This window comes from Branchiostoma floridae, chromosome 1, assembly GCF_000003815.2.
Source record: "Branchiostoma floridae strain S238N-H82 chromosome 1, Bfl_VNyyK, whole genome shotgun sequence".
In the NCBI taxonomy this organism is placed as follows: Eukaryota; Metazoa; Chordata; class Leptocardii; order Amphioxiformes; family Branchiostomatidae; genus Branchiostoma; species Branchiostoma floridae.
Genome location: NC_049979.1, coordinates 8,681,592 through 8,700,000, shown reverse-complemented (window position 1 = coordinate 8,700,000; position 18,409 = coordinate 8,681,592). Strand labels below are relative to the sequence as shown.

At 41.8% G+C, this 18,409-nt stretch overlaps 4 protein-coding genes across 10 annotated transcripts in view; 1 reads left to right on the top strand and 3 right to left on the bottom strand.

Moving 5' to 3' along the window:
- Positions 1-4,479: 4,479 nt before the first annotated feature.
- LOC118422109 (fibrinogen C domain-containing protein 1-B-like) lies at positions 4,480-7,180 on the bottom strand. Of its 3 annotated transcripts, none has more exons than XM_035829640.1 (6): positions 6,945-7,180; positions 6,435-6,545; positions 5,919-6,064; positions 5,410-5,541; positions 5,092-5,227; positions 4,480-4,843 (listed from the first exon to the last, which is right to left on the bottom strand). In XM_035829640.1, exons 3-6 carry the CDS (start codon positions 6,027-6,029, stop codon positions 4,599-4,601), a joined length of 624 nt encoding a protein of 207 aa, XP_035685533.1. In that variant the 5' UTR covers positions 6,030-6,064; positions 6,435-6,545; positions 6,945-7,180; the 3' UTR covers positions 4,480-4,598. The 3 variants fall into 3 exon arrangements, with proteins under 3 accessions (XP_035685533.1, XP_035685540.1, XP_035685532.1); XM_035829647.1 differs by having other exon boundaries at positions 5,919-6,061; XM_035829639.1 differs by lacking the exons at positions 6,435-6,545; positions 6,945-7,180 and having other exon boundaries at positions 5,919-6,399.
- A 161-nt stretch (positions 7,181-7,341) lies between these two features.
- Positions 7,342-8,484, bottom strand: LOC118425771. The gene is made up of 2 exons (XM_035834845.1): positions 8,392-8,484; positions 7,342-7,694 (listed from the first exon to the last, which is right to left on the bottom strand). Exons 1-2 carry the CDS (start codon positions 8,456-8,458, stop codon positions 7,342-7,344), a joined length of 420 nt encoding a protein of 139 aa, XP_035690738.1. The 5' UTR covers positions 8,459-8,484.
- Positions 8,485-8,969: 485 nt separating this feature from the next.
- Positions 8,970-16,274, bottom strand: LOC118411160. Its single transcript, XM_035813217.1, has 7 exons — positions 16,061-16,274; positions 15,313-15,450; positions 14,857-14,921; positions 14,614-14,729; positions 14,022-14,113; positions 12,068-13,855; positions 8,970-10,481 (listed from the first exon to the last, which is right to left on the bottom strand). Exons 1-7 carry the CDS (start codon positions 16,152-16,154, stop codon positions 10,219-10,221), a joined length of 2,556 nt encoding a protein of 851 aa, XP_035669110.1. The 5' UTR covers positions 16,155-16,274; the 3' UTR covers positions 8,970-10,218.
- A 204-nt stretch (positions 16,275-16,478) lies between these two features.
- Positions 16,479-18,409, top strand: part of LOC118411165 (protein C15orf41 homolog) — a 53,314-nt gene continuing 51,383 nt past the window's right edge. For all 5 annotated transcript variants that reach the window (XM_035813240.1, XM_035813232.1, XM_035813250.1 and 2 more), the window contains exons 1-3: positions 16,479-16,690; positions 17,141-17,186; positions 17,833-17,897. In XM_035813240.1, coding sequence (XP_035669133.1) covers positions 16,605-16,690; positions 17,141-17,186; positions 17,833-17,897 — 197 coding nt within the window. In that variant the 5' untranslated portion in view covers positions 16,479-16,604. The remainder of the gene's footprint in view (positions 16,691-17,140; positions 17,187-17,832; positions 17,898-18,409) is intronic.

Below are 18,409 nucleotides of genomic sequence, written 5' to 3'. Positions count from 1 at the left end.
GGGTAGGTTGGAGAGAGATCGACAACTTAGTACCTGTGTACCATAGGGAACGAATCTTTAACCTATGAAAGGAAATTTTTCCATACTTAGAATGTATAATTTTCATGCGCCTAGACAATAGACAAACCTTGTGTGAGAAGCAATATTGACATCAATGCACAATAAAGGCATTTCATCGTTTAAATAATGATAATAATGAATAAATAAACATCCGACACAGGAAAGCCAATGACAAATCATTTTGATCTTGTAAGAAAAAAGGAGGACTCCACATATCATCTTTTGTAAAGGAGCCGTGAACTTTAAAAGGTTCGGCCAGTCAAAGACAACTTTTACGTGAACTTACCATACAGCCGGTAGCTCTTCTGGTGCATGCGCAGACGATCTCAAACAGGCCTGCCAAAAACATCTGAGACAGAACAGAAAAGATTTAAGGTTGTAGTAAATACTACAATTCGGTGCCATACGGTTGGAGATGGGCACAAAACACGAATGATACTGTTGATAAAGATTGTTTTGTCTATAGGAATTCACAGGACAACGGCAACGTTCCTACTCGGTGTTGAAGGGGACATTTCTTCAACACTGCCATTTTTTTTAGAATGAATTGATCCCACCGATAATCGTTTTCCCGAGAGAAAATAGATTTAAAAGTAAAAGGTTGGTAATCCTCTTAACTGTTTGTCTTTTGGGATTGGCTAATGTAGACCCATCAAAAGATTATAGATCAATAAATAGTGTGTGGGAACGTCTAAATTCCACGTACATGATGTAGGGTCTCAATTCAGAAAGTACAGTATACAACATCCTTAAGCTTATTTATCTAATTGTTAAACCATTGCTGACAGCTATTTGTTTAGCCATTCTCCTATGACACCAAAGTACAACGTTTTCTCTTAATCGATGTAGTGTCATTCATTGAACATAGGCATCTACACTGTGCACATCCTTCTAACGTCTTTGAACATCAAACCATCCGAGATCATACTGCCAGCTCTTGCATCCTGTTGTCAGGTAATTAAATCAAACGTTGCTGATAACTTCGTAGACGTCACAGTGAACACAGGTAGCCTGGGTAGTCCAGATAGAAATAGGATGGTACCCACTGGGTACCATCTTATTTCTATCTGGACTCCTTGCCCTATTTTCTTCGCAAGTCGCTGCGCCAGGCTCCTAATTGGCTACCGTGTTCAATATGACATCATCGAAGTGATAAGCGACGTTTGATTCAACACCTATCTGTCGTCAGGAAATAAGGTGTAGAGGTGATGGATATTAGAGTTTTTCATGCTATTCAGTACAGCTATGAATATTGTTGTTACAATTGAGTACGATCCGAAAATGTTGCACTATGATGTCATTGTTGTGATGAACACTTTAATGTAAAAAAGGTAGAAGTAGAACTCAAAGATGAACTCTGGGAATCGGGACAGCACAGGTGGAGATGTGTAAATGTCAATTATTGCAAGTACAGGACATAGACAAATTAGATGAAGACAAGAGAGAGGAGGAAAATGCTTGAGCTGCGGATCGTGGCGCTTTTCTGACTCACAGCGACACCGAAGGTCATGTTGCAGCCGCTCAGGTAGGAGATGACTCCCGCTTCCTCGGACAGGATCACCAGGCCCAGGGCCAGGACCACAAGACCTGCACACATCACGGAACAACATCGTCTTCCAGAAATTGTGACATTGAGGTCTTTGAAAATGTAGCCGAGTCCAATGTACTAGTATTAAAAGTATTTGCATACACCAAATCAAATTTCAGGTCGACTACTACGGGAAAGAAATAAAGATCCTACAGACTCACCTATGACCATGCTGATGCAAGACAGGATGCTGACTAGAACAGTTATCAGTCGCATCTCTCTCTGGCGTTGTTTGTCCTCTTCTTCACCATTATCCATCAAAATCGCGCGCGTCGATTGGTAGAACGACATGTTAGTACCCTGGGTTCAATGGCAACAAAGATGCTCACGGAAGAATCTGATGAATCACAGTCAACAAGCTTGTTTTCTTGAAGTCTTGTCGGATTGAAGCACTCACCACCGTGGCAGAACAACAGACAGGTCTCTTCATACACGAACACCTGAATAAGGTTTTTAAATAGTGAGTTCAACACGAAAGCTAATGGTTCGGAAGTATCCCAAAAAGTAGCACATACGTTGCGGTGACGTCAATGGAAGTTGATTTCAACCTAGCCCCGTTGAAGACCCTAGGTTTTTTTTCTTTTTTAAAAACTATGCGTAGGTTTCAGTCAGCTACCAGGCTCTGCGTGCTGGTAGACGTTTACGGGCGGCTCGTCATATCACAGCAAACGGTCTGTAAACTGCGCTTAGTTTTCGGAAAAGAAAAGTATTATTGGACCTGCAACGGAGGCTATGTTTAACACCGACAATCTGTCTCGTCCGCGCCTTTCCGTGACATAATAATCGTTTCATGGATGTAAGGAGATTACAGGAATACTTCGTCATCAGTTTATAACGAACGAAAGTCACGGATTGCATCAGTTCAGGTCAGTTCAGATTTGCAGCACAATAACAATATTCATTGTTCACCATAGTCAGATTTATTTAAAACACTACCTTGTAAAATTAAATGTAGAGTAAAAAGAAAGGATCGACAATCCAGAAGTAAGCTTATCAAATGGCGGGAGACTGACAAACAACCAGATGCTGCATTTTGACACCAGGTAGTCATTTAGCGATGCAATTCTTTAACGAACTGCAATAAAAAGATACAAACCGCATTGAAGATATTGCACATTTATAACAATCCAATGCTGTAACAACAGAATGTGTGACCCAAGGGTTACAGAAATGGAAATGGGTGCCACTGGACCCCTGCATCTGTTACATGGTGCATTGATGGTGTCCTAATTTGCATACATACGCACCATTACGACGGCCTTCATTAGAGTTACATGTTCAGCCTGTTTCCTTCATAGAAGAAGAAGAACTTTATTGCGCAACGATCGTACACGGTACAATGTAACGTTATGGCGAAAAAAAGAAGAAACAAACTTATCATCCTAATTACTAAAACAAGTATCAAACAAAGTACATATGCAGATTATGAATATAGAATGAAATTGGCATCCTAATTTCTAGAATAATAAGAGTTACATTAAGGTAAACAAAAATTTACAAAAATCATGAAAATACATTCAACTCTTCTTGATTGATTTCAAAGTGTGCAAATGAGACGCATCCTGCAGTTCCAAAGAAGGTTGCTAGGTAGTCAACTTCTTTTCGACAAGAAAAGCAACTCAAAATAGCCTATCTACGAAAGAAATATCTTGATCTCGATCATAACACCAGATAGTAAAACCGGTCGTTCCGCTGTATTATCATAGCGAGCTGCTAGAGGGACTAACATGTAATCATTTCGAGGTCTCATCAACACCTACTAACAAACCAAGTATTAAGACAATCCGTCCACGCATTCTTCATTCATGAACACATGCACAGACACACACACACACTTACAGACACACGAAAGCTGCTGAAAACATAACCTTATTGTCAAATGTAATACAGGATTGCACCGTGTTGCACGAGAAATGAATTGATTGATTATATCGTTCACATATTAGAAACAACATGTAACTGACAATGACCGTGATCACGTTATGATTCACGTTTCATTTTTTTTAGCATATTCTAAGGTCAGTATGCTGTTCAAGCGAAAATTACAACCAAGTGAAAAGTTTAAGTATGGATAGTCCCGGACAATTGTTAGAGTTATCGCGTTAAGATGTCCCCGGCTGCCAATTTCCGATCGGAAATATGCCGTCGTGTCCTTGGTATCATGGATGAAGTAATTATTCTGTTTTAGATTGTATCTGGATCTAAGGACTGATCCTGCTGTTGTGTGCGAGAACCTCTTTATATTCCCTTAATGGAACAGGTTATCACCACAGTGGACTGAGGTATCATTTTGTTTGTCTGTTGACTATGTGCTACCAGGATCTATACATAAGACCACACAGTATATAGAGACCAAGTAGAGTTACGGGATAGTTTCGGGGTAGTTTGTAATGTGTGACGAATTAATCCGTTTAATGTTTTGTCAGTATTAGTCTCATTTGTATACCTGTATATAGCCCGATAGGTGGTGAATGTACAATAATCCATTCAGCCTTAAGTCACGTGTACGTGTCGGCTTACTACTGCCTGTCAGTTCAGTCTCATACAAGACGCACAGTTATCACTTCACCACGGGTGCAAATTGTACATTCACTACAGGAGTACTGTTAAGACTGCGTCACAATTCAAGCGAACGCCAGCCGAATTTCAAAATCACCCGAGCGTCGACCGTATTTTTCGCTGAAAATCTGCCCCGTCACAAACTGGTCGGGGCTCGTGCGACGTCCGTCCGATACTAATAATCATAACTCCCCAATGAGATGGTACCATCTCTTGGATACGGACGAAGTCAGAATCGACTAACCTGGCAGAAAGCCAATTGCAATATGATGATCAACTTTAGTTTCTGTCTTGTGGGAAATATGTAGGGCATGAATGGAGTGAAATGGTGACATACACAGGAATTTTGGAATAGCCAATCTAAAATGGTTAGGCGTGTAACAGTTGCCTATTAACGTCTGTGTGGCCGTATTTTCATCTCTGTGCGGCGGAGGGAGTGGTTCATGCCGGTCCACAGGTCCCAGTGGATGCCGTCCGCCCAGGTGGAGTGGTAGCCCCGCTGGTACTGTCCGTTCAGACTGGCGGAGTGGCACCGGTAGTACCACCACCCGCCCCGGTACGCCTGCGCACACCCCCACTCGGAGTCATGGTCCACGGTGGCGAAGGGAGACCCGTCATGCTTCCCGAGGGAGTCGCCTGGCGAATCAGGAACGTCACGATATTTATAGATGGCAACATAAATGACTTTCATATGAATATAGATATGTTGAAGAATGAATAGATAAGCAGGAAAGGGGGGAAAGAAGCGAAGTGACGAATTGAGATCGGAACAAAACCATAGACGAACACCAGGCGGTTACGCCTATGGCTGGAATGGCACGGAAGTGTCCCCTTCTCTAAAAGATTTCTGAAGAGAAATAGCAAAGTTACACCAATGGTCTTACCTGTCACGTTGCCGCTGAAGCCAGCTACAGTGAGCTTGTAGAGTTCCTCCTCGCTCCCGACAGAGAAATGATCGTACACAGCATACCGGATGTCGTCATCAAATGACTCCATGTCCACTCGGAGCTCACAGCTATCCTGAAACACAAGAGTTGGAAACCGGGACCTGATTTACACGAGAAAACGATGACCGGTCGTGCGACAAATGATTTTATCTCCAAATGAATGACGTGAAACCAATACCAACAGGTATAACGGGTATACCCAAAACTATGGATCTGAGCTGGCCTGTCTTTCCTTCCCAACCCTACAGGACACACCTGCATAGTCAACCGGTGGATATTGTCGTTACCCAGCCAGAACTCTCCGCTCAGGTAAGTCGGGAATCCTCGCTTGTACTCGTCCCAGCTTCGGGAGAAGTCGACTGAGCCGTCGTACCGTTTCTGGATCACCTGAATTTAAATATCGATATATTCAAATTTCAAACAAACAAAGAAACAAGTTCTGTAACACATCTTTATCAAGCATCTGAATACAGGGTAATACATAGTCATGGCCGTATGTCTTACCAAGGACGGAGGATAAATAAGTAGGTAACATAGCATATCAACTGTAACATTTGCCTCAGCGATTAAGCCCAAATGTCATTTCTATCTTAAGGTGGTAAGATAAGGCCAAACAAGTCTACGAAGTAAGTGTGGCAGTGTGCGAGGCTCTGGCCAGAGCGACCAGACAAGCTAAGCAGGACAACCAGGGTATAAAAATCAGATTAAGGCAGCATAAGAAACGGAATGCTAGGCTGAGAGTTAGGAAAACTTTGTCGGCTCACCGTCCACCCTCCCCCGTCCGTGGCCATGTCACAGTACACCATGATGGGCCCCAGTCCGTCCCGCGGGTGCACCAGGTAAACACTGCTGGGGAGCCAGCCCGAGCTGGTCATGCGGATGTCCAGGCAATCCAGAGGCTTGGTACCTGCTACAACGTCATGGCAGTAGGACAGAAAACACACACAGAACCAATATTTATGGCGGATGCGGTCTTGATCTGGTAAAGAAAACATGATGTGGTGCAGTACAACGCACATGACTTTCACAAGTTGCCGTTAAGATGGCAGGGTCCTGAGTGAATATGACTCTAATAAAAGTTTTCGGATTCTAGATATATGGCTAAGACGAACTGATGGATGTTTTGACGAAAAGAATAACCACATTATCGTATTCATTGATGGCATAGAGACTTTTTCAAACTGCAGATGCCGTTTTTACTTCATGTTTCACGCCTCTCATACTAGGGTTTGTGAGTGTTTTTAGATAGCATGCTATGTTGAAGCAATCACTTCTCATACCTTGGTCTCCAGAAGGAAACGCAGCAGTTGTTGACACTGTTACAGGCCTGTCCTTGGCATGTTTCACGGGGACAACCACGGGTAAAAACTTGGAAGCTGAACTGTCTGTACCTTGTCAGTCAAAAAGAGAAATGACTTTTTAGAGGAAAGAAAATCACATTTGTAGTCGAAGCAATATCGAAAAGATTCTTAACGGTTTTAGTTGCGAAAAGCAATGCATTGAATTTATTGCAATCAAGTTCCAACTAACAACACAGTTGCTTCAATCACTCGACCCAGCAAAGAAAAAAAGTTTATTTGCTGGTTGACTAACATCTACATATCTTGGCATTTTATCAACTGCTTGATGACCTTAAGTTTATCCAGCAAAGTCTAATAAAATCAATCAACAAGCGGAACAAACGCCAGACCTCTCTAAACATGTGAACCCTTCTACAAATATTTTATCAAAAGGAAACAACAGACGTAAACACTCCCTCCAAACTGTCGTTTGGCAGTAAGAACTCTCACCTTCGCCCTTCGTGTTGTTGGACAGACGCCGTTGCTGCGAGTCTTCATCATAGTAGATACCGCCTGCGCTGCCCCCTGTGTGTGTGTCTGACAATCCGTCCGAAAATAAGGGGACACGGTTGGTATCCACTGGTGTTGATGAAATCGCTGAAATTAAAATTGATGCAAACCCTTTTGAGTCCTTTCGGGAAATATGTCCAAGCAGGTTGACGATGTATTGAAAACGCAAACGTTACATTGCTACTTTTTACTACGGTAAGAAGAAGAGGAAGTTCGCATCAGGTAAATGGAAAAAGAATTAGTGCCGCTTTTGAACCTGTTGTAGTGAGCTTCCCCTCTACAAATTAAACCTTCCGGATTCTGAAAAGAAGAACATCGTGACATGAATAGAGCATTCTCATGACCTACCCTTGTCATGCAGGAAGAGACTGATGACACAGACGTTACAGCCGATGGAAATGACGATGGCAGCCTTCCAGAGGAGCCCATGAAGGTCGCCGTTGTCCTTGTGGCGCCGCCTCCCCAGTCCACCCAGACGGTAGCTCAGTATGCGGACAGGCCTTGAACTCCTCTCTGTACCCCCGGTCTCCGGGACGGCGCTGGTCGGCGAGGGAGTCTCGTACGTGTTTTCTTCCGCCTGCTGATCACCAAGCTCGGCGTAGTCGTCGTCTTCTTCCGGTGAGGAGACGAGTTTGTCCTCCTTCTCCGGTTCCCAGGGAGACGCGGCTGGCACAGAAGCTTCATACCCGTCTGAAAAGGGCTGTTTGTTCACTTGAAAAGGCCCAAGCGTCAAAAGTCTTCCTACTGTTACTGAAGCAGCAGCGATGCAACCTTGGTGCATCATGCGGCAATTCGTTTGAAATATCTATTGATGCTAACTATTAAATGTGCATCTAAAAGTTGAGCGCCAGCACTAACAGGTCCAACACTCATTCATAATTTATCAATTACCAAAGTAGCTTTGCACAGACTCTAGATCTTGTCATTCACAATGAACAATGTGTAGCATTTTGACAAGATGTGATAGATGCAACTATATGATAGTATAGTACTTGACTGGAAGCATATTATAATATTCCGAATTCGAACCAATTCCGTGTTCATTCTTAAAAATGAGTTTGCGTACTTTTCCTCTCCGAAGAATGCTAGAGCCAACATACTTGTAGTACAATAAAAGCGAGTTGACTGTATTATATTATTGTATCTACCACATCGTTCATTAAGTGGTATTGTCCGTGTGAACATAACATGGAACCTGCCTACTCTCCAAGAAGAGTTAGACTCCGGCTTTTTTAAAAACGTTTTTAGGTGTTTTAGCGGGCTTTCTATTTTGTACCGTTTTGTCAATGTCTCACGGACATTTTTTTGTAAAAAAAACAGCAGGAGCCTAACCTCAGCTTGGAGAGTAGGCAGGTTCTATGTCAGCCTGACCTGTCGGAATACTTACCGTCCCCATTGCTGCCGCCATCAGCGGGTCCCGGGTGGCTGGTGGAGAAGTCGGCAGGACTGTCCATACTGCACGCGGCCGTGCTCAAGTACTGAACGGGCAGGGCAGAACGCGAAGGTCATGTTTACCAACGGTCACACGGACAGTGAGCTATTCAAAATAGTCTGGACAGACTCTACCAAAAGGCAAGAGGGAGGGAACGCCAGTCTTATCAGCTTTAGTGCGCTGCCAATGGTCTCTACCCTATCAACAATAGCTGTATACTGTATTCCAGACTAGTTAACAATAGAGGAATGCTTTTAGAGGCATGGCTCATCTTGATTTTACCTTTGATGCGACTTCCTCTTGATTGTAAATATTCCTAACTTATTTCCTTTACCGTTTGATCTTCTGAAAGAAGCTCAAAATGCATTCAAATGTTCTACGTTGCTAAAATCTAATCAAGTACTGTTTGCTATAATACAGTAACAAAGTCCCTCTCCCTAACCTTCTGGTCTATTTTTCTCCTCCATCATAGGACAAGGAGACCATGGCAGATAAGGTAGCACAATTGATGAATACACATGAACTGCAGATGACTTGGTTCATGATGTTTATTGCATTGACTTGACAATATATATATATATAATACCATCACTACTACCTAGAGCAACATTATTGTACATTTCATTTTGTACACTCTACTACACAGACAGTACATGTGTAAGGGAGTGAGGTACAACATAAAGAAATGTACTAAAGATTACATTCAATATACACAGCCTATCATTTGGACAGAAAAAAGTGAAATAAACTCTTCATCTTGCAAAATTAGGAAACTCAGCTTCCTATCCATACTGATCACTGACATTCAAGAGCCATGAAAATGTTTTCTTTCCTTGCATCACTCATCCAAATCCCATTTTGCTACAAGCTGACAATAAAACTCTTTACATAATGAGCATCTACATGTAGTACCAATAAGAGTATGGTTAGGGAACAGATAGCAAGCATATAAAGCACTTTTTCAAATGAAAGAGGACACCATAAGTCCATAACTCTACAGTCTGCAAGAAATTAACTACTAGTATACTTGTCTTCGCTTAAGGCTATTTCGATGAAAATAAATTGAAACTGTAAATGGTTTACAGAAAACTGGCAAATTAAAACAAACACAGTAAGACTACTAGTATTTCATTGTCTTCTTCAGACAACCAGTACAACATACAGTAGGTACATCATCTCACACTTTTTTCTCATTGTAAATTGATGTAATTCATTAGGACGCCAAAGGATAAAATGACCTCATCATCTTATTGCTCAATTATGTCTACGGCAACAGTTTGATCAAATACTGGGTATTGCAATTACCTTATTCCATATCTGCCCTGATTCCTGTGTAGAATACAGAACTATACAGAACATGTTATAACGAGGCATATTTAGACTATTGACCAACAGTGTTGAATAACATACTCAAATTGAGGATTGCAATAAATAATCATTTTGCACAATTGCGAATGTGTGTCTGATCGTTTATTTTTTCTGAAGCTAGGCTAAAATTCAACTTTGTTGGAGAGCAGTAGTCCTTGTACCATAAGTGTAAAAGCTTGGAAGAGTTAGAAAAGTGAAATGTACACTGAGTTCTTCCAACATAAGCTGAGAACAGACTTATGGCATGGCTATCTTAACCCATAGCCTTGTTGTGTTCTCTGTCTTTTTTTAAATGTTGCAATGGCATATGTACCTCTTTGCATTCTCCATGAGATACTGGGCACAAGTTACAATCCCAATAGGATTATAACCCCTTTCTGCTGTTCCACAATACATATCCGTAACATTCTGTGCCTATCTTCTAGTGTTCCTCTGTGACATTGAAGGGCCATTCCTGCTTGTATTCTGGGCACCACCACGGCTTGTCAGAACGTTACAGCTCTTACTCCTCTGTAGCCTGCTGGAGGCCGGGTTCCTCCTGGGAGGCTGGACCTGTGTCCCCAGCTGAAGCTTCTTCTTCCGTCGCTCCAGGGCCTGCTGCTTCTTACGCTCAATCTCTTCAGGTGAGCACTGGGTGGGAGGGTCCTCCGCCACGGGTGGGAGGGGTCTGGCTCCATCTGATACATGGAATAAAGCTCATTAGGCCACACCAATTTAATTAGTTGGTTCTCGGAATCGCCGCTTCAAATTTTCCCAATTTAAAAAAAAAAAAAAATTCCGTTCAGTAAAAAAATCGTGCTGCAAAACTTTGGTTCCGTTAGAGAAACAGAACGTCTGGAAAGTACCAGTGCATTTACTTTTTCTCACCCCAAGTCCTTTGTTACAAATTGATTCATATCTTTTTTGTTGCAAAGTATATTTAGGAACAAATAAATCATCGTAAAATGAGATACACATGGGCATAACATAACGTAGCAGAACCAGAAGTTCAGCTGAGCATGTGCTCTCTCTCACACACACTTTCACATGCAAATTTTCAATTGAAACACAGAAATCGGCACCCAAACAAACAACTCAATAAATCACCAATACTTTTTCACTCTTGTACCTCCATAACCAACATGTTTTGATATGCCTGAAATGCCCAAAGCCTTCCAAATGGAGATGAAAATGAAGTCGGACATTTTCCCGGGCGGCCATCTTTCTTCTTCAGCTTTGTTTTGACCCTGCAAGTCAAAAAAGCGCCCCCACGCTGTTTCTAGTGGAACTGCAGATTTGGCTAGATACATGTAGTACCATTTCAGTGCTGATTTCAGTGATTGCATGTAACATTAGGTTTTTCTAAGGAAGTTTAATCAAACTGCATCTTAATTATTTGTCAACAAATAATTGTACATGTAACAAAAAAAGTACTTTGGCTTGTTCATGTATTTTTGGGGAGTGGAAGTATTTGTAATTTTGTTTCCAATTTGCACCAGTTGACCATGAAATGTATTTAGAGCCTTGGAAGTTGGATAGACAGATTCTTATCAACTCAGAGAGCAAACAAGTCTTCCAGCAATGGTATTTTATTTCTAGAGGCAAACTTAAATAATGTTTGTTGTTGTCATTGCATCTTTGTAAAAATACTATATTGGTCTATTTGAGAATGTTTTGTGAACATTTCTGTTTACTGTAGCAACTGTACATAATTTAATGTATATTGTACAAATTTATGCCAACATGCAATTTTGCATGTAATTTTAATTGATTATTAATAATAACTATTTCTAGCACACGTATACCATGGGTTCAGGTCTGGACTAACCAGCCTGGACCTGAACCCAGACTTGTTGCAAGTTTTTTTTTTTTTTTTTTCGCCCTGTCGCTTCAATTTTTTTAGGAAAATATCCGAGAACCAACTAATTAAATTGGTATGGCCTTAGTTTCTGAAACAGGAATAAATATTTGTACCTCTACAAAACAATCTACACTTTATCTATATAATTCCGAGTCACCTTTGGTTACCAGGTACAAAAAATTGTAAATGACTTACAACATGACCATCAATTATCAGCTGATCCAAGTACATTCATATCTCATGTTTACAAATGTACTTGAACTACTACATCAGATTTGTACATTACTTCCAGATGCTCCATGTATACTGTATAGAAAGGCTTCTCTTCTAAGTTCATGTATTAATCATCTATTGTGTTTGCATGTTGTATTTACAAGCTGGCATCTATGATCTATTTTTGACATGTGTTTGATGTAGACATACCTTGCAGTCCCTCCTGTGACAGCACAGCTTGCAGGAGCAGATCATCATCATCACCTGAAGGGAAGTCATCCTTCTGCCCACCTCCATCCTGCACCGACTTCTCACATTCACTGATGCTTCGCCCCCTCTGTGGCCGTGAGGTTCCTTGGACGGACCCTGTAACTGTAGCAGACACTGCTCTTGTCTGCATGTATGGCTTCGATTGCACCTTGGAGCTGAATGATTTTGATGAAGCCACTGTGCTTGTCACATTCATGGCTTTCCTACCCACACTTGGGTATGTTGTTCCGTTTGACACTGATGTCGATGCTGAGGGCACTGTGGCTGCTACATGTATGCTAACAGATCTCTTACTCAAGCTTGCATGTGCAGTTCTATCTGACGTTGAGGTGGTGTTGCTTGTAAAGGTACTCCTGGACCTTTCAGTGTGTCTTGGCGCACTAGTGGTTGTGGTATTGGCATTGGTACAGGTTGCCTGGGTTGTCACTGCTGGTTGCAGCTTGGTAAAATGATGCTTGTTCTGGGTTCCAGAGGATGATGTGGTAATGGCAGTAGTGTTCTGTGTGATCCCCTTGTTTGTCAAAAGGTCAGACCTCTTGGGCGGAGGTGCCACTGGTGCTGTCTTGGGAGATGGCAGGATCTGTGTTGGGAAGGTACTGGATGGACTGAGTGTACCTGACGTGTCAAAAAAGTCATCTGGCTCTGCTAGGGATAGCAGGACATCATCCGGAATGCTGGTGTCACATACATGTACTAGTAGTTCAGTGTCTTTTGAAACCACCTCTTTCACTACACTTGTTGGTGTACTGGCAGGGACCTTCACAGCTTGTCTGGATACAGTATGTGCAATATTCTTTGTTGCAAGGTTACAGCTACCACTTGTGGTGCTCCAATTATGGCTATTGTACAGTCTACCTGGTGCTTTACCTTCCACATTCGTACCACTAGTACTAGGCCTCTGTGACGGTTTGAAGTTATACTTGCCAGATGAGTCCATGTATGGCTTGTTGTTTTGGTTTACTTGTGTCGGCTTTCTAAATCTGTGTGTGTTAGACCTTGTAACCATGGATGTTTTGTTGTTGTCCTGTCCTTGTGATGGTCCTCTGTATGATCCCATTCCTCTGTGCCCAGAACTTTCACACTTTTCCTCATTTGCCTTTTCCTTTAGCAGAGTCATTCCTGTAATACAACCATGTTGTACTCTCTGACTTTGTGGGTATACGTTTTTCCCACTAACAGGTATGTCCTTTATCTGTGCAGCGAAATGATGCTTTTTCCCACCTTCCTCCATCAATGAACTTTTCCCTGCAGACCTCCTTTCTTGTCCTATTGCGGCTTGTGACGTCTCTCTTGCAGCAGTGTCATACCTAGCATGTTTGGTAGGTAGTGGAGTACTTGTTGCCAGGCTCTTCCTCTTGCTTGACCGGGGCGGGCTCTTGAAATCCGGCTCTGCACCGGTGGGAAACTGGGTGGCAATTCTGACAAAGGAGTCGTTTTCGAAAAGGTCGTCATCCTCCCAGAGCGCAAGCAGGCTGTCTTCTGTGTTAGCATCGCTTTGCTCTACGTCCTTATCCATTTCTGTAACTTTTGTTGAAGCCGGGGACAGCCTGGTCTCCGATCTCTGGCTGGAGGTGTCTGTGTGCTGGGTGGGCTCGTCAAACAGAGTGAAGGACTCTGGGATGTCGCCTCCTTCAGAAGAATGCTGGGAGATCCTCTGTGACATGGGGACACCGTCTGCTGTGCTACAGGACGCAGATGGCTTTGGTGGTTCCTCCTTGTCGCCATTTTCTACACACAACATAAAGAAATGCTGTTAGAATACATGTCACTGTCATGCTGTGATGACATCACATCAATGCAACTTCTTACCACATCTTTCAATGTAGATAAAATGTCTCAAAAACTATTGAGCTCTTGAGCAACATTTAGGGTATGTTTTACTAGCACATCTCACCATATCTGTTCCTGACCGGGTTGTTCAGCCCTGCAGCCAACCTGCGCAGCTCCTGCTCTGCCTCCGCTGTCAGCCCTCCCACACGTCTCCTCCTACACGGAGGTAATACAATATTTCAGTTAGTACAGCTTAGTTCACCTAATGAGAAATTGGTACAAAAGTATGAAACACTGGATGTCTTCAAATGCATCATGTTGAAAGCTCCACATTTCAATTTGTTATTCAATTGGATACATCATGAAGTTTGTAGTGTTACTTGCAACACTGCACCTTGCAGTTTAATCTTCCATATTTGATAGGGCACTGGATATCTCTACAATATTTTTCTACAGGATACAGTTTTTTTTTTTAATTCCCTATTTTATTTTAGAGTTACAAATTGATAGTATATCAGAAATGCATCCACAAACATGTTTTAGTACTTTATCACATCCTGATCTGGGTATGAATGAAAAAAGTCATTTCTAAACCCTACTGGTTTGAATAACCAAACCGTCCTTTATCAATGAAAACATGCTAAAGTGATTACACCAATTGATATTGTCCTGACCAACTGCTACTAGAATTTACACATGTGTCATGTAGCACTGACCTTGTTTTTCTGACAGGAGGCCTTACAGGGCTGACTATCTGCCTCTGGACACAGCTGGGTCCAGTTTTGTCCATCCACAGTCCCAGCAGAGGTGGGGAGGGGGAGATCTCATCATCCTGGAAAGAATCAGAATGGCACAAATGCATTTGTGTCAGCAATATCTCTGGGGTAGAAATGACGCACTTACCAGTTACATTTGTGTTTTAGCCTTGTTATAAAGAAGTAAGTTGTACTTGTACTCACCCCACATGCCAGCCTCTTCACGATGTCTGACAAGTCTGCACCTGGTCCATTTGGCTTTAGTCGTGCTGTACGTACATGGACAGAAAACTCTTTTAACAACAAGGAACAATATCCTTACAAGTACATTGGTAGAGCAATGCCAGGCCTTTCTGCCAATGACATTTCCTCCCACAAACACATGAGTTTTCTTTAATCTTATTTCAAGAAATCCTAACAGACCTGAGTCACCTGACATTACATGTTAATATGTACCATCCTAAAATTCTCCATCTCAGACACTCAGGTTTCCAATGGCTTGAAACTTTCCTTAGATTAAAATTGTATAATTTTTTTCAATTTTGGGGAACAAAGCAGCTGCTCCTCTAGTGCCAACATTATGTATGTTGATACTATGATACTGATAGATGACATTCACATGACATAATGACCTGATGAGGGCAGCAGTACTGTACTTACTGAGTTGCATGATGCGCCGTGGGGAGGGGGAGTTGTTGTCCCATCTCACCTCAGGTTCAGACTCACTCTGAGACAGCGCCATGACCTGGCTTCCCAACATGTCGCCTGGAGACCGGGGGTGCAGGGGAGACCTGTCACCTGCAGGGCAAAATTAGCATATAAATACATATGACAAGGGTAACACCATGAGCTGTGGCCTTTGTCAAACATGTTATACGTCTCAAGGATGCAGAAGTGTGTATTAGAATATCCTGTCTCAGGTTGGGCACCGTGTTAGGTCAAGGTTAGTATGCCAAGAGTCACTACATTATTTCCTAGGTCTGGGGCCAAACTGTCAGGTGCCAAAACATTCTGATACATGTAACTGTCTGTATCCTAGACTTTAAATTCGGAACTGAGTTGCAGAAACAGTAAAAACAAAAATTATGTACACAGAATAGGGAGACAATAGACAAACCCAATTTGTCCATATTTTCGACGAGGGGGGGGGGGGGCAATTTGAGTAACGCCCCTAGCTGATAACACCATGCAAAGGGCATGTTCTTCTTATATATGTCACGGGTACCGTACTACGTATTTTCCCCCTACATTAACGGACAAATCTCTAGTCTAGTTTGACAGATACATTTATACAAAACACGACGTCGATTTTAAACACTGCTACATGCTATGACAGCTGAACAAAATGGTTTTTTAAAAGCGGTTGCGCGCCAAACATCCATCATGGCCCATGAAAAACATAACTTACCATCGATCGCCGACCGTTTTCTGCGGGACTTGGGCGTCTTTTGACGTCGCGTATGCGTTCTTTTCGTCATAGAATAGAAATTTGTTAGACTCATAACAACAAGCTCATCCCACTGATGAGTAAAACAAAGGAATTCAGACAACCAAATTCTCACACATTTTTGTACAAAATGGCCGCTGCTTTGAAAGGCGCGCCAAGCAGAGCTCTCATTGGTTGATGAAAAGTCCCAGCGTGCACTACGGTCAGACAAAACCATTATCATAAGTGAAGTATATTTCTAAGAAACTGATTTCATACACCAAAGAGGTCAACAATTTAAATATGATATATTCGTGGTATCTTAAGAATCACTTTTAAATTGTTCTTTGACTATGTATATTAGTTGTCATAACTTGGAATTTTAGGAAATAAATTCTAAGAACCCCCCTGTACAAGTATGGTATTTACCACGATGGTGGCCGCCATTTTCGAAGTGACGTGCATCTGTGTTTTCAAATGGTTTGATATATTGCTGTAGACAAAAGGGGGAAATATCTAGCTAGAAATGAAGCTTGCAATATACAAGGAGATTCTGAAGCGGCTGCAGGGCAGGGAGCGTGAAGAGTTTTCAGCGATAGCCCAGCACTACAGGTGATGTTGCGCTGAGCTTCCAGATCAAAATATTTGCGAGAAAGCCATGCCACAAATAATTTACTAGTATATAATTTCATCATCATCATAATCATCATCCCATTGTGTGGTCTTTGACAAGGCAGTCACAAACTGAATTATAATGAATAATAATTATGACACTTAATTGCCAGAAGATATATTTTCTGTCATTATCGCTGTCAAAATCAGTGTAACAGTATTTATCTGCATTGAAAGTGCAATGAGATACGGGGTGATAATTGCATTTCAAGTTAATTACTCTAGTTTACATGTCAATAGCTCCTTTGTGTTTGGCCAGGTATAAAAGTAACAAGGAGAGCCTCATTGGTAATAGGTATGTTATGGCCATGTTGCATTTGAATGCAGCATTGCAAATCGTTTCTTGTGAGCTTTGGGACTGACTTTCAATTTGCCATTTTCTCTTGACAGGGTTTCCCTACATACATTGATGAGCATCTATTCTCAAGACTATCAGGTACATTAAAGTCATTTTACTTATTAATTTTCATTGCCTTGTTCCGTGGATAATCTGTGATTCATTCCATACTTTAAATCAGAAAACAAAGCTCTGATTGTATGATTTAGATTATCTGATACATGATAACATATTCCAAGATGACATATTCCAATTGTCTTGATGAGTTCTTGGCTTGCTCATCAATGTAAGCAACTCTCAATTGTGCATTGTTTATAGCAAGCACATGGTTAAGACAACTACCACAACAATGACATAGGACTCATAGTAACAGTGGAAGTGCAGATTCATTTGTGTATGTAGAAGATGTTGACAAGACTCTAGATACCTGATCAGTTCCCTGATTAGCTTGATTAGCTTGTAAAGCTGATTAAATTGGTAATCAACTGATTCAACCCTTCTCATTACACATTATGGTTTATAACATTTTATCTGGTTCTTCTGGATATATCCTAGATGGACACTATTTTATATGTAGGCACTGATTAGATTGATTTAGTAAATGACTGCATTGCTTCTTTCTTTCTTTTTATGATATCTAAACAGACATACATCTCACTAAAACATGTATAGAAAATGAAAATACATTGTTACCCAAAAGATGCATATCTAGTTGAATGTATTTGATACAACTTTCCCCATACAGAAGAAAATGAAGAAAACCCACCAGAGACATCACTCTGTAGAAGCTGTTGATGACTATTTCCAAAGGTTTGTCACAGTCACTATACATAAAGTCTGCAGTACATTTTTGCCTCAGCCCATGGATCCTCTTTGTAACAATCATGTAACAATTTCAAAGTAAGGAAAATAATTTTCATGCGAGATAACGTAGTACAAAGCGAATTCCTTAGGCCCGATTTAGACACAGGTCGACCGACCTGTGTCGGTTAACCGTCATATGGCGCTTGACCGACACAGGTCGGTTCGGTGACGGTTCTCTTTAGACACACCGGTGCGGGCGGGAGGAAGCGTTGCAGGCCGCCCGTGGCGCAGGATACTTGCGCGCAAAACAAAATGACGCTTATTTTCGTCTCGCAACAGCTACCTAAAATTGCTAAATACTGTTTATGTTTTTAATGTTTACTACCCGCAATCTTCCTTCGTATGAGACGCAACAAAGAGGATGAGGCATATGTACAGAGCAGACGGGCAATGCCCAGGCTTGAACTCAGCTTCTGTTCTCGCCGCACTGGTGCATGGTAGCGCAACCCGGGCACATA